Genomic DNA, 15,058 nt, shown 5'->3' with positions numbered 1-15,058 from the left:
TCACGGAGCGGCTCTCTGGCAGCCCAGCAGCCGCTCGATGTGCCGCCGGACCTCCTTCATCTTCAGGCCGTACACCACCGGGTTCATCACGGTCGGGATCATGACCACCAGGAAGGAGGGGACGATGGACGGCTCCCCCGCGGCCTGCAGGCGGCGCTGCAGCAGCTCGATGCCGGTGCTGACAGAATAGTTGACGAAGACGAGCAGGTGAGGCAGACAGGTGTGCAGCGCCCTGCTGCTGAAGGCCCGCGAGCGGCGCAGGCACACGGTGAGCACGCGGCCGTACGAGAAGAGCACGAAGCCGGCGGGAAGCGCGACGGTCCCCGCGGACAGGAGCAGCCCGAGCAGCTCGCTCTGCAGCGCCGCGCGGCCTCCGCAGCTCAGCCGCACGAGGCTGTACACGTCACAGTACAGCCTGCGCAGGCGCGAGCGGCAGAGCGGGAGGCGGCTGGCCAATAGGACGGCGCCGCCCACGAGCGTGGCGGGAAGCAGCCAGCACAGCAGCAGCAGCGCCCACACGAAGGCGGGAGTCACGAGCGCGGCGTAGCGCAGCGGCCGGCAGATAGACAGGTACCTGTCTGCCGCCATGGCGGCCAGCAGCAGGAAGCTCGAGGCGCCCAGAGAGATCACCACGAAGGCCTGACCCAGGCACGCGGCCCGGGACACCTGCACCGAGCCGCGAGACCACAACACGTCCGCGAGCAGCTTCGGGTACAGCGCCGTGCTCGCGCACAGAGAGTTCAGCAGAACCGCGGCCACGAAGGCGAACATGGGCCGACGGAGAGAGTTCTGCGAGCAGATGAGGTACACGACCAGGCTGTCCGAACACAGCACGAACACGTACACCGAACACAGCACGGCGAACAGAACCGGGCCGTGGGCCGACACCGGCTCGAGCCCGACCAGGGTCAGTGACGTCACCGAGGTCACGTTCATGACGGAAACAAGAATGAACAGTGACGACGAGTTACACACACACACTCATTAACATGAACACACACTCATTAACATGAACATGATGAACTGAGCTCGTTAAAGCCTGATGGTCAGTTAAACATCATGAAGATCATCAGCGTTCATTAATTAATAAACAGACATGAACAATAAACTGAGCTCGTTACATTACATTACATTGCATTACATTACATTACATTGCATTACATTACATTACATTACATTTAGCAGACGCTTTTATCCAAAGCGACTTACAGAGGAGGACATAAGCTGAGAAAGGTGTAAAGGACACAGAGTAGTTGTTAGTTTTGTTAGTGTTGTTAGGCAGGGAAGCATTCTGGACACAGAAAGGTTTTTACAAGTTTTTAAAGGTAGAAAGGGATGTTGCTGTTCTAGTAGCCGTAGCTGTTCTAACCACAGAGAAGAGTTTAGAGTGACCTCGCTTTGTTACAGCTGTGCTGGTCCAACATGTTAACGAGGTTAAAGACTCTCTGGTGTCATCTCGTCTCTTTTATCTCTCTCCTCGTCTCCGTGGAGCTCGTTAAGACTCGTTAACGTCGTTAAGACTCGTCACATCAAAACAACAAAAATTATTTGGAACATTGAGTTTTAAGTTTTATTAACGACTATCAGCTGATTTTAAATGTTTAAGTGGAGCCAAGAACTTGATTTAACTTAATTTGATTTAAAGTTTATTTTTTAATTGTGTTCAGACGTCGACTTCATGAATCTGCAGTCAATTAAAATAAAACATGAAAATTAACTAGAAAATTCCCGCAGAAATTTTGAGAGTGACGAGTGGGCTGTTGCCGGGGGTCTGTATTCAACAGCACACCTCACATCGTCATGTTAACAAGTTTATTCACACACCAGCTGCTCATGGTATCAAAGCATTAGCCGCAAATGTTAGCAATTGGCATGTCTTTACTACCATGAGCAGCTAGCACGTTAGCGCAGAAATTTTGAGAGTAACGAGTGGGTTGTTGCTGGGGGCGTTAGCAATTAGCATGTTAGCAGTTAGCGTGTTTGCAATTAGCATGTATTTAATTCTTGGACTTGGACAGTGGACTGCTAAAATGGCCGCCGCCAGGCTTCTGCCTGCCGACCCTAATCAGCAGAGCAGTTACTGAATACACAGTCTTTTATTTTGAAGGGACTCTTATTTTGAAAATAGCCCCTCCCCCCTCTCCTCCTTCAGGCAGGCTTGAGGTTGCCAAGCAACCAGGACCAACTGTAATCAGCAGAGCAGTTACTGCACCTGTTAGAATGTCAGTTGGAAATGCTGACAGAGAGAGAGAGAAAATGCTGAGACCACCCCTCGAACAGGAAGGATCTCTGGACAAACCGTATTTCCAATCATTGAACCGACTTAACCTGAAGCATCCTGAGCCCTTCCTGAACGTCTACATAGTTATTTTGTGTCGATAAATGAAGAAATGTGACCTTTAGAGCGATTCAAAGAAGCGTTACTTCTGCTTTCCTCCAGAAAATTTCCCGCCTTTTTAACATGGCAGTCTATGAGGCTGTGGATGGGTGTTGGTGGCGCATCTTTGTGTCTCCTGACAAAACTATATGTCTGACAGTTTTAGCAGACGAATGTGAGTGAGACGACAAATTTTCCTACGTTTCTATGCGTAAATCGTGTCTGTAGTGGGGCATTTGAGTCCACGGTAGTCGAATACATTTTATTTTTTCACTGATTTTTCTCCCTGCTCCTCACTCTAGCAGATGATGTCATCCACTCTAGCACAAACATTCCGCCACATACACACCCATTATAAACCCAGAAATTTGACTAAAAACCTGCTCAACTTTGAGCCTTGATAGTTTAAAAACGGTAAAAGCTGTCGATGAGTGTAGTGAATCCCTGACGAGAAGGAAAGCATACCTCCGTTTTAAAGTTTAAATGAAGTCTCTCGGTGAAAGTATGCCAGAGCAGTTCATTGTTGAAAATGTCTGTTGAAATTTATTTTTTTCGGGCTTTCCCATTCATTCCAATACGAATTTCTTCACAGTTATTCACGAGTTTGTTTGGCACTAAAAACAAGAAATGAGATTTATTATTTATTGATTTGTTTGAAAGAATTAAAAATTTTGTTTATATTTATGAAATCTCTGAAAGCTTTTAGACAAATTTAGTTCAAATTAATTTAACTTTCATAAATTAGTTTTCTCTGAATATTCATGATTAATTAATAATTTTCATGTTTGACTGATTTTAATAAAAAAGCTATAATTATATAACGAGACGATTAACTTGACTTCCTGTCTGTGACTCTCTCATTGGTTTATAGCAACATAAAGTTTGTTTTACCTGAACTCACCTGATGAACTCACCTGAGTCGTTCAAGTCTGTGTTTTCTTTCCAAACACGATGAACATGTTGAACACGTGAAAACACTGACATGTGGAGTGAGAGCTTCAAACAGTCGTGGAGCTGAGAATTCATTTTTAATAACAAACAGATTTATTCTGAGGTCAAAGGTCAGCAGGTGCATGATGCAACGTTGGTGTCCATGTTGTGTCCTGAGAGGACGGACTCTGTGGACTAACGAGCTGCTGGTCTTAATGAGCGCTGATTAACGAGCTGCTCTCAGGTGAGCTCATTAACTCAGCTGATACACTGACCAACAGACAAACAACTCACCTGATGAACTCATTAACGATGTTAATGTTTCATGTTAAATTAAACTTGTTAGAGTTTGACAGACGACGACAGCTCGTTTACTGTGGTGATACATTTATTAGTCGTGGTGTCTCGTACATTTCATCACACGGATATATTTTATAAAAATTAGAGAAATATCATCTACATACATCTAATACAAAACAAACAGTAATGATGTGACGGTGAAGAAGAAGAAACCAGAATATGAAGAGTAATGCTGAGTTATGAATCTGTGCATTAAATAAAAACAGAGTTTAAACTGAACCTGATGGATGCTCACACACGCACACACAGACACACACACACACAGACACACACCGTGTGATGTTTCTTTGGTTTCTGAATTTAAATAAATGATGAAAACAAACAAAAAACAAACAATACAGCTGGAATGTGACAAAATCAAAATATATTCAAAGAAACGACTTCGATGTCACGAGACGACTTTTAACCGCTGACGAGGACGAACGTCACGCAACAATTTCCTTAATTTAGATTTTAATTAAAGACGGAGCTGACACGTTACAAATGTCTTCTTCACGGAGTCGAGACCTTCGTTACACAAACCGACTCATTTGTTGACAACGTTCGATTTTATGAACACAAACTTTGATATTAAAATTTAATAAAATCGTAATAAAAAATCTTTTGAACGTTTTCATGTCGTAACTCTCACGTAACTCGTGATTCTGCGATGTCGAGTTAATAATATTTACTGTTTATCTCATAGTTAGGATCGAGTGATTAGATCTGCTAATTAAACATCGGATTTCAAAATAAGACATTGTGATTATGTTTTTTTGAGATAAACTCGTTATAATTATGTTGTATGTTCATGAAAGACGGAGAACATTTTGAAGTGCTAACGTCTGTTTCTCTGACGGTTAAAAGCGTCTCCGTGTTTAAGGCTAACGGTAAGGCAGAGGTGACGTTAGCTTAAATGCTGTAAACTGCTGTCAAAGTCAAAAATCAAACGAAGAAGAAAAAAGTGCTCAAACAACAAAAGAAGAAGAAGGTTTCTCGGACGCACACGACGAGCAGCACGGTTACAAACTCAGATTATTGTTTTATAATTTATCACGTCGTCTTTCTGCTGCTGAGCCGCACATTCACAGAGGCCGCTCACGTGATGACTACATTACCCAGAAACCTGTGCGGTCTGTCTGTGGTGGAGCTAAATTTGGCACTTTACTTCAACTAGCATATAGCATGGAGGCTAACATTAGCTCTAAAGCTAGCTGTTTTTTGTGTACAAACAGACAAATTTACTGAACGTTAGCATCACGTTAGCATCACGTTAGCTAATGTTCGTTCTGGTGACATTAGCTGATACATTTAAGCTAGCAGATCTCTTCTGATGCTAGCTAACGTTAGTTACGGTGACATTGTTGATCAACTCGATCTGTTATTACGCACTTGTTATACAATGTTTGTTAGCTAATGAGCTAATATCAGTAGGCTTCTTCGTAACGTTAGCTGCGGTGCTAACGTGATGGTAACTCTTATGTAGACAGTGGTTGTCTCTGTGAATATGAAGCTCAGTTTGTCTTGTCACTTCACCTTTGTACCATCGTTGGCTCACCTGGACTGCCACAGGAACAGGTCTGAGAGCTCAAGTCCCACCCTGCAGCAACAACTACATATCCCATGAGTCTCTGCGGAGAGGCTCAGAGAGCTCAAACCTTTAATTCATCAGTGTTTTTCCTCGTTCGTACTGATTGAAGCTCAAACAGGATTCTGGGAGTTTTTGATACAGCTCCCACAATTCATAGACATTGTATTGCTGTGTAAGGCATGATGGGAGCTGTAGTTCAATGTATTGTGAGCACTAACGAACACGTTTGTTAACTAACATGTTACGATACGTTTCAGTCGGCAGCTGTTGTGATGTACATTATGTTAACTTTGCTCTGCAGCGCCACCACTGGTCAAAACCTGAACTAAAATATTCTGTAAGAAGACATCCTGTCAGAGGAAACCCACCAATGAACAGAGGCTGAGGGCTTTAAGACTAACTCCGCCCACCTGCTCCTCCAATAACAACAACACAATGTATTGAGGAGGAGCACCACCTCCTCCTCCTGTGGAAGTCCAGACCACCACCACTTTACTCCTCCTCCTCCTCCTCCTCCTCCTCTCCAGCCATGACCTCCACCAGCAGCTCGGCGGTGCACGTCGCCTCCCCGAGGCTGTTGACCGCCTTCACCGTGTACTTGGCGTCGTCGTCGCCTGAAACCTGCAGGTAGAGACGTTGTTAGCATTGTTAGCATCGTTAGCATGGTGAACACGACGATGAGCGACCTCTGACCTCTGAAATGACCAGACTGCAGTTCCCGTCCTCGTCATAGTCGATCTGAAAGTGTCGGGTCTCTTTGATGGGCTGGTCGTCTTTGTACCAAACCACCTCCGGGTCGGGGTAACCTGCAGACAGCAGCAGAACCTTTAGTACATTCAACGTCCAGACTAACTGTCCCTGCTGGACTTCCTGTCCGCCTCTTGTACCTTCGATCTTGCAGTCAAAGCGAGCGGCGCTGCCCTCCACCACCTCCACGTCTTTGATGACCGAGCTGAACGACGGCTTACACTCCGTCTTCTGCTCGTACTCCAAACATTCAAGGAACTGGTTATCCTCTGAACACACAAGGACACAAAGTAACTGAGTACATTTACTCAGAGTAGAGACTGACAGACGGTACAAACATCCACCAATCAGACGACAGAATGAACCGTGTGTACCTTCAGTGGGCGAGCCTTTCTTGGCACTGACACCGGCCATCATGGCCATCGACGACAGCCGACCGATGGCTCGAACAGCGTGACCCGTTTTCTGCCGCAGAACAAGAAACAGTCACATCATCACTTCCTGTACAGTATAAACATGCTGTGTCATGTGTGAACATGTCGTGTCATCTGTAAACATGCTGTGTCATGATGTAAACATGTCGTGTTGTGACGTTAACATGCCGTGTCATGACGTTAACATGCCGTGTCATGACGTAAACATGTTGTGTCATGATGTAAACATGTCGTGTCATGACGTTAACATGCCGTGTCATGATGTAAACATGTCGTGTCATGATGTAAACATGCTGTGTTGTGTGCAAACATGCTGTGTTGTGTGTAAACATGTCGTGTCATGGTGTGAACATGCTGTGTCGTGTGTAAACATGTCGTGTCATGGTGTGAACATGCTGTGTCGTGTGTAAACATGTCTTGTCATGGTGTAAACATGCTGTGTCATGATGTAAACATTTCGTGACATGACTGAACATGCCGTGTCATGATGTAAACATGCTGTGTCGTGTGTAAACATGCCGCGTCATGGTGTAAACATGCTGTGTCGTGTGTAAATATGCCGTGTCATGATGTAAACATACTGTGTTGTGTGTAAATATGCCGTGTCATGATGTAAACATGTTGTCATGATGTAAACATGCTGTGTCGTGTGCAAACATGCCGTGTCATGACGTAAATATGCCGTGTCATGATGTAAACATGTTGTCGTGGTGTAAACATGCTGTGTCGTGTGCAAACATGCCGTGTCATGGTGTAAACATGCCGTGTCATGATGTAAACATGCCGTGTCATGTGTAAACATGTTGTCGTGGTGTAAACATGTCGTGTCATGGTGTAAACATGCCGTGTCATGATGTAAACATGTTGTCGTGGTGTAAACATGCCGTGTCATGACGTAAATATGCCGTGTCATGATGTAAATATGCCGTGTCATGATGTAAACATGTCGTGTCATGTGTAAACATGCCGTGTCATGTGTAAACATGTTGTTGTGGTGTAAACATGTCGTGTCATGATGTAAACATGTTGTCGTGGTGTAAACATGTCGTGTCGTGGTGTAAACATGCCGTGTCATGACGTAAATATGCCGTGTCATGATGTAAACATGTCGTGTCATGTGTCAACATGCCGTGTCACCTGTTGTGGTTGCTCACCTGCCATTTCCTCCTCAGGATGTACTTCTTCATCCTCTCCTTGGAGAGCTTCTTGGCCTTCATGGTGTTGGTGTCCTGCTTCAGCCAGGTGTGATCATAACACTGAGCACAGGTAAGGCGAGCCCTGACACACACACACGCACAGTTAGCTCTACGTAATTATCCCTCTCTGTGCGTAGAGATCGTGTCCTCACCTCATGTCTTTCTTCAGCAGGTTGGTGATGAAGTCTTTGGCATTTTCTGAGATTTCGTCGAAGGCCTCATCCTCAAAGTCCCACGAGGCCGAGGTCACGTTGGACAGAGTCTCGTTGTCGTTGTCGCCCATGAAGGGAGACAGGCCGCTCAGCCTGAAATATGAAGCAGAATGAAGCTAAATGAAGCTAAGCTAAGAGTGATTTAAATAAGATTCATTAAAAGAAGCTAAACTACAGTCAACAAACTGACAAAATGTGGGCTGGGCTAAGCTAAGCTCAAACAGAGGTTACCTTAAAATAAATTCAATATATTTAGCAACACGAAACAACATATTGAACAAAACTTGGAAGAAAACAGGAAGTCGTTAACAGACAGGAAACAGGAAGTAGCTAACAGACTGACAGGATGTAGCAGATGACTCCGATGCTCCACATGTCGGTCGGGTAGCTGATCGCTTCGTAGTTGATCACTTCTGGAGCCACGAACTCCGGAGTCCCGAACAAAACCTTCAGAGTTCCTGCGCTTTCTGTCAGAGGATAAAGAGAATCTCAGCTAACATGCTAACGTTAACGTTTTGACAAACTTGTTAGCTCAATGCTACATGCTAACATTAGCGTGTTAAACTCGTTAGCTCAATGCTACATGCTAACATTAGCGTGTTAACAAACTTGTTAGCTCAATGTTACATGATAACGTTAGCTCAATGCTACCTAGCCGCCTGGCGAGGCCGAAGTCGATGAGCTTGATCTTGCTGCCGGTCTTGTTGACACACATGATGTTCTCGGGCTTCAGGTCCAGGTGGACGATGCCCTGTTTGTGGATGAAGTTCACGCCGTCGATGATCTGCAGCATGTATTTGATCACTTCCCGCTCCGTCAGCTCGAAGTCCTCGTCAATAATCCGCTCGAACAGCTCGCCGCCCGAAATCCTGCCGAGCGAAAACATCATGAACACGAGGAGTCTGCAACCTTCAAAATAAGAGTCTGAATATGAACGACTTCCTGTTGTTGTTTTTACCTGGACCTCCTGAGATGAGTGAGTGTGTGTGTGTGTGTGTGTGTGTGTGTGTGTGTGTGTTAGTATGTGTGTGTTAGTGTGTGACAGGAAGTCGTTCCTCATAGTTGGACAGAAAATGTTTTTCCGGCGTTCTCTGAACGTTCTGATATAAACTGTGTTTCCACAACAAACATCACAATAACCTTCAGGCAACGCTCAGAGAACCAAACATACTGATACAAACAGCTGACGGGCCTGGGTCAGTGTCAGAGGTTCTGGTGGTACCAGTCTGTAAGCTAAGCTAAGCTAAGCTAAGCTAAGCATGTTAGCATGCTAGCTAGCTCTTCAGTAGTTAATGAATGAGCACACTAGCATACAAGCTAACGTTAGCTACGGTTAGCTCTTTGATGCTACGTGCTACGTGAATGTAGCGTGGTTACGTTAGCCGTACATCTCCAGCACCATGACGATGTCGGACTTCCCCTCGAAGGCGTCGACGCACTGCACCAGTTTGGGGTGATGGAGGCTGTTCATGATGCCGATCTCCTGCCGCACGTTCTCCTTCTCCTTCGCCGAGTACGCCTTGATGAACTTCCCCGCCCACACCTTCTTCGTGGACTTCTCCACCAGCTTGAACACCTGACCGAACTTCCCCCTGTCAGAGAGAGGCGCCGTGACTCGCCACAGGTCGTAACAGGTGCATTGTGGGTGAGGTGTGAGTGGGCGGAGCCTTACGTTCCTAGCCGCTCCTCCACGTCGTACAGCTCCTTCACCTTCATGTCTGCTCGGATGGTCACGTCCCGGTACTCCGGCTCCTTCTCCGAGTCTGCAGCACAGGTCAAAGGTCACCATGTCATGTCATGTGACGTTAATCATGTGATACAGGTTCATCAGCTGACCGCCTCACCTTCATCCTCCTCCTCTGCCTCAGCCTCCTCCTGGTTATCTGCCAGACAAACATCACATGACTCAGCAGTTAGTGACAGCTTCACCTACATGACTCAGCAGTTAGTGACAACTTCACCGACATGACTCAGCAGTTAGTGACAGCTTCACCTACATGACTCGGCAGTTAGTGACAGCTTCACCTACATGACTCGGCAGTTAGTGACAGCTTCACCGACATGACTCAGCAGTTAGTGACAACTTCACCGACATGACTCAGCACTTAGTGACCTTCACCTACATGACTCAGCAGTTAGTGACAGCTTCACCTACATGACTCGGCAGTTAGTGACAGCTTCACCTACATGACTCAGCAGTTAGTGACAGCTTCACCGACATGACTCGGCAGTTAGTGACCTTCACCTACATGACTCAGCAGTTAGTGACAGCTTCACCTACATGACTCGGCAGTTAGTGACCTTCACCTACAGGTGTAACATCCACCCTGAAGGAAAGTGCAGCTTCACCTACATGACTCGGCAGTTAGTGACCTTCACCTACATGACTCAGCAGTTAGTGACAGCTTCACCTACATGACTCGGCAGTTAGTGACCTTCACCTACAGGTGTAACATCCACCCTGAAGGAAGGTGCAGCTTCACCCGGCTGCACTGACCCGTCTCATACAGTCATTGTCTTTGCTGTCGTTAACGCGGATTAAAGCAGCCAAGTCACCTACACCAGGTGAGATTCACAGGCCCGGTCCACTCAGAACCAGGTTCTAATGCAGACGCCAGTTAAATACTTTAAAGAGCCATGTACAGAACCTCAGCACCTTCTTTTCTAGTGAGCCTCTGCTCGTTTAAAGAATGCCTCACACAAACAGCAGCAGGACTAAATAACAGTCTGTCAGTGATGGCGAGCGCTCAGCTTCCTGTCATCACTACGTCCTGTCATTGGTCAGAGCGCATGCCGTAAACGATACCATTGGCTGCAGAGTGTGACAGTCTGCCAGTAGGAACACTTTGTTGTCCTCCGGTCTGCACTGATCTCTAAGTCGCCTCTGTGACGTCTGAACTTGGTGCCGTTAAGTTCTGTTTGTTGCTGTAACACTTGCTGTGCTAGCTCAGTTCTGGCCGGGCCGCTCAGGTACTTCGGTTCTGTTGGTAGTCCTCAAAAATGGAAACATTTAAAAGAGACTGAAGTTCATCAGTCTTAAATAAAAGGAACACTAACGCACTTTCAGACACTGAAAGAGATTTGAAATTCAAATTATTTTAGAAGTTTTAATACTTTTAACTTTTAACCCTGATTCAATGAGGGTTAGTAATCCTGGTTCAGTTCTGGTTCAGTTCTGGATGTTGACATGTTCATGTGTTGTTAGTATTCATGTACTCACCATCATCGACCAGTCCGACAGTGACCGGTTCAGATTCTACGCTCGGTTCTCCGACCCCGTAGATGTTCTGGGCCCGGACACGAAACTTATACTGGCGCTCTGGAAGAAGGTTCTGGAGACGGACAGAGGTTCTGTTCTCAGTTCAAATGGTTTACTTTATGACTCACCTGTACGTCAGGTGTTGGCTCACCTGTCGGACAGGTGTCGGCTCGCCTGAACGTCAGGTTTCGGCTCACCTGAATGTCAGATTTCGGCTCACCTGAAATTCAGGTTTCGGCTCACCTGACTCAGTTTGTGACAGGTGTCGGCTCGCCTGAACGTCAGGTTTCGGCTCACCTGAATGTCAGATTTCGGCTCACCTGACTCACCTGAACAACAGGTGTCGGCTCACCTGACTCACCTGAACGACAGGTGTCGGCTCACCTGAACGTCAGGTTTCGGCTCACCTGACTCACCTGAACAACAGGTGTCGGCTCACCTGAAATTCAGGTGTCGGCTCACCTGAACGACAGGCGTCGGCTCACCTGAACGACAGGCGTCGGCTCACCTGTACATTGTAGGAGGTGCTGTTGCAGGACACCAGGTGTGTCCACTGCTGGTCCACAGAGTCCCAGATCTCCAGGTTGTAGGACTGCACGGCGCTGCCTCCGTCGTAGGTCGGACCGTACCATGACAGAGTCAGGCTGGAGCGCCGGATGTCGGAGGCGGCAGGAACCTTGGCGGGGGGGTCGGGTTTATCTGAGGACGTCACATGATGATCAGCTGTTAAGGACAGACGTGCAGGTGTGTGTGGGCGTTCAGGTGTTCCGGATGTTTCTTACCCACGATGGTGAGGTTGAGGGCGGCCTGTCGGACGCCGAAGCTGTTCCTCAGCTCGATGGTGTAACAGCCACAGTGCTCCTGCTGACCGCTGCTGATGGTCAGCTGACTGCTGCTGTCCGTGCTGTGGATGGAGTGAGCCGAGCCGTCCTGGATCTGAACACGGACAGTGTGTGTGTCACTGTGTGTGTTACTGTGTGTGTTACTGTGTGTGTTACTGTGTGTGTGTCACTGTGTGTGTCACTGTGTGTGTTACTGTGTGTGTGTGTTACTGTGTGTGGGTGTTACTGTGTGTGTGTGTTACTGTCTGTGTTACTGTGTGTGTTACTGTGTGTGTGTGTTACTGTGTGTGTGTGTTACTGTGTGTCTGACTGTGTGTGTGTGTTACTGTGTGTGTGTTACTGTGTGTGTTACTATGTGTGTGTGTTACTGTGTGTGTGTGTTACTGTGTGTGTTACTGTGTGTGTGTTACTGTGTGTGTTACTGTGTGTGTTACTGTGTGTGTGTCTCACTGGTTTCCTGAACTTCAGCCAGGTACAGGTGATGGGCGGAGCTCCGGAGAACTTGCAGAGGATCTCGACTTTCTGTCCAGCGAGGATCTTCATGTCCTCGGGGAACTGAATGATCTGAGGAGGCAGAGCTGCACACACACACACGCACACACACACACACACACACACACGCACACACACACACACAGATGATCAATAATCAGTCTTGGATGTGTCGATGGATCTCAGGTGTGTATGAACAGGTGTACAGGGTGTCACCTTGTTTGGTCGGAGTCTTGGTGGTCGGTTTCTTTATTCTGGCTTCACCTGAAACAAACACAGCTGTTACCATGGTAACCGGGGCGCCCTGTTTGACTGCAGCTGCTGTTAGCTCAGTTTGTTAGAAGAAGAGGAAGAAGAACGAGATGACAGTCGTCACGTTTATTAAACTTCTTTGTGTGTTCGGTCGTCGGTCTTCACAGGAAGTCTGCCGGAGGCTCGAGCAGCAGCAGGAGAAGAAGAATGTGAGTCTCTGACGACCATATATGGTCATTCTAAAAATAGTTCCTGGAGGTTTGTGTTTATCCTGACAGCAGAAGAAGAAGAAGAAGCACAACGATCAGCTGCTCTAAAGTAACTGAGTACATTTACTCGACTTCACTGACAGCAACACACCCTTTATGAACCTGGTGTTAGCCTCTCTAACACGCTAACGCTGTTAGCTTCTCTAACAGGCAGAGTTAGCCGCTAACATGTTAGCAGACCGGGAAAATGCTAGCTGCTAGCTCACTGCAGAGTTCAGTCTGAGGTGGTGTCTGTGTGACACCTACAGCTAGTTAGCTTAGCATAAAGACTGTAAGCAGGTGGAAACACTTAGCGTAGCTTAGCATGAAGACTGTAAGCAGGTGGAAACACTTAGCGTAGCTTAGCATGAAGACTGTAAGCAGGTGGAAACAGTTAGCGTAGCTTAGCATAAAAACTGTAAGCAGGTGGAAACAGTTAGCGTAGCTTAGCATGAAGACTGTAAACACGTGGAAACAGTTAGCATAGCTTAGCATGAAGCCTGTAAACAGGTGGAAACAGTTAGCGTAGCTTAGCATAAAGACTGTAAACACGTGGAAACAGTTAGCATAGCTTAGCATGAAGACTGTAAACAGGTGGAAACAGCGTAGCTTAGCATAAAGACTGTAAACAGGTGGAAACAGTTAGCATAGCTTAGCATGAAGACTGTAAACAGGTGGAAACAGTTAGCGTAGCTTAGCATGAAGACTGTAAACAGGTGGAAACAGTTAGCGTAGCTCTGGAGTTGAAACTAAACCATGTTTCAGTCACTTCCTGTTTTCTGCTGGTTGCCTAGCGACTACACAGTGACAGAGACGTCCTGTTGTTGCTACGAGCAGACGACACATCTAATAGCTGCTCTGATTGGCTCTCTGCTCTGTCCATTTGTTTCTTTATTTTTCTTGATGACTCATTAAACTCGTTAATGACGATGAATGTTTAATCAGCTGTTTGAGACAAACCAGCTGTTCACGACCTGTGACAAGGTCACGACCCTCAGCTTGAACCTCCTGCTGCTGAGTCTGTTTATCAATGAAAATCACTGAACAACATTTAGACACACACACAGAAACACACACACAGAAACACACAAACACACACACAGAGAAACACACACACACAGAAACACACACACACAGAAACACACAAACACACACACAGAGAAACACACACAGAAACACACACACACAGAAACACACGCACACAAACACACACACACACAGAAACACACACACACAAACAGAAACACACACACACAAACACACACAGAAACACAAACACACAAACACACACACACAGAAACACACACACACAAACACACAAACACACACACTAGAACAGCTTCTGAGTCAGCCTCAGATCAACATGTTAGCATGTTAGCATGTTTATCAACAGAACACTGGGTCAGTCTGAGCTTGTAACAAACACGAGCTGCAGAACTGTCTGACAGGACCAGGAGACAAGGAGACCAGGAGACAAGGAGACCAGGAGACCAGGAGCCAAGAAGACCAGGAGACAAAGAGACCAGAAGACCAAGAGACAAGGAGCCAAGAAGACCAGGAGACAAAGAGACCAGAAGACCAGGAGACAAGGAGACCAGGAGACAAGGAGACAAGAAGACCAGGAGACAAGGAGACCAGGAGACAAGAAGACCAGGAGACAAGAAGACCAGGAGACCAAGAGACAAAGAGACTATGAGACAAAGAGACCAGAAGAGCAGGAGACAAAGAGATAGAGAGGGAGACGAAGAGAGAGCGGGAAACCAGACCTTAAATGGAAGTGAGGGAGACATGAAGAGCTCTGAACACTTACAACACCTCCTCCTCCTCCTCCTCCTCCTCCTCCTCATCGAGTGTGTTCACAAACATGAAGGAGTTTCAAATGTTAGCTGTTAGCAGTTAGCTGTTAACAGTTAGCTGTTAGCAGTTAGCTGTTAACAGTTAGCTGTTAGCAGTTAGTGGTTTTCCTGTTAGCTGTTAACAGTTAGCTGTTAGCAGTTAGTGGTTTTCCTGTTAGCTGTTAGCTGTTAGCAGTTAGCTGTTAGCAGTTAGCTGTTAGTGGTTTTCCTGTTAGCAGTTAGCTGTTAGTGGTTTTCCTGTTAGCAGTTAGCTGTTAGTGGTTTTCCTGTTAGCAGTTAGCTG

The 15,058-nt window shown here is 46.6% G+C and overlaps 2 protein-coding genes across 3 annotated transcripts in view; both read right to left on the bottom strand.

Annotated features, from left to right (window-relative positions):
• LOC104939111 (olfactory receptor 2AG2) lies at positions 1-936 on the bottom strand. The gene has a single exon (XM_010755592.2). It carries the CDS (start codon positions 934-936, stop codon positions 1-3), a length of 936 nt encoding a protein of 311 aa, XP_010753894.1.
• Positions 937-3,677: 2,741 nt separating this feature from the next.
• The window catches only part of mylka (myosin, light chain kinase a), a 33,037-nt gene continuing 21,656 nt past the window's right edge, over positions 3,678-15,058 (bottom strand). For both annotated transcript variants that reach the window (XM_027290886.1, XM_027290887.1), the window contains 16 exons: positions 12,636-12,683; positions 12,378-12,505; positions 11,868-12,021; positions 11,594-11,784; positions 11,047-11,158; positions 9,671-9,709; positions 9,499-9,589; positions 9,215-9,418; positions 8,478-8,695; positions 8,170-8,293; positions 7,767-7,919; positions 7,573-7,696; positions 6,359-6,449; positions 6,125-6,253; positions 5,931-6,043; positions 3,678-5,858 (listed from right to left, as the gene is read on the bottom strand). In XM_027290886.1, the coding sequence (XP_027146687.1) occupies positions 5,730-5,858; positions 5,931-6,043; positions 6,125-6,253; positions 6,359-6,449; positions 7,573-7,696; positions 7,767-7,919; positions 8,170-8,293; positions 8,478-8,695; positions 9,215-9,418; positions 9,499-9,589; positions 9,671-9,709; positions 11,047-11,158; positions 11,594-11,784; positions 11,868-12,021; positions 12,378-12,505; positions 12,636-12,683 (2,048 nt within the window). In that variant the 3' untranslated portion in view covers positions 3,678-5,729. The remainder of the gene's footprint in view (positions 5,859-5,930; positions 6,044-6,124; positions 6,254-6,358; positions 6,450-7,572; positions 7,697-7,766; positions 7,920-8,169; positions 8,294-8,477; positions 8,696-9,214; positions 9,419-9,498; positions 9,590-9,670; positions 9,710-11,046; positions 11,159-11,593; positions 11,785-11,867; positions 12,022-12,377; positions 12,506-12,635; positions 12,684-15,058) is intronic.

The sequence above is a fragment of the Larimichthys crocea genome, chromosome XVIII, assembly GCF_000972845.2.
Source record: "Larimichthys crocea isolate SSNF chromosome XVIII, L_crocea_2.0, whole genome shotgun sequence".
Lineage (NCBI taxonomy): Eukaryota > Metazoa > Chordata > Actinopteri > Sciaenidae > Larimichthys > Larimichthys crocea.
Note: the sequence above shows the minus strand (reverse complement) of the source record. Positions and strands in the feature narration are given on the sequence as shown.

What these genes read in the sequence shown, in the direction of transcription:
- LOC104939111 (XM_010755592.2), bottom strand. Translation starts at nt 936, where the DNA reads ATGAACGTGACCTCGGTGACGTCACTGACCCTGGTCGGGCTCGAGCCG.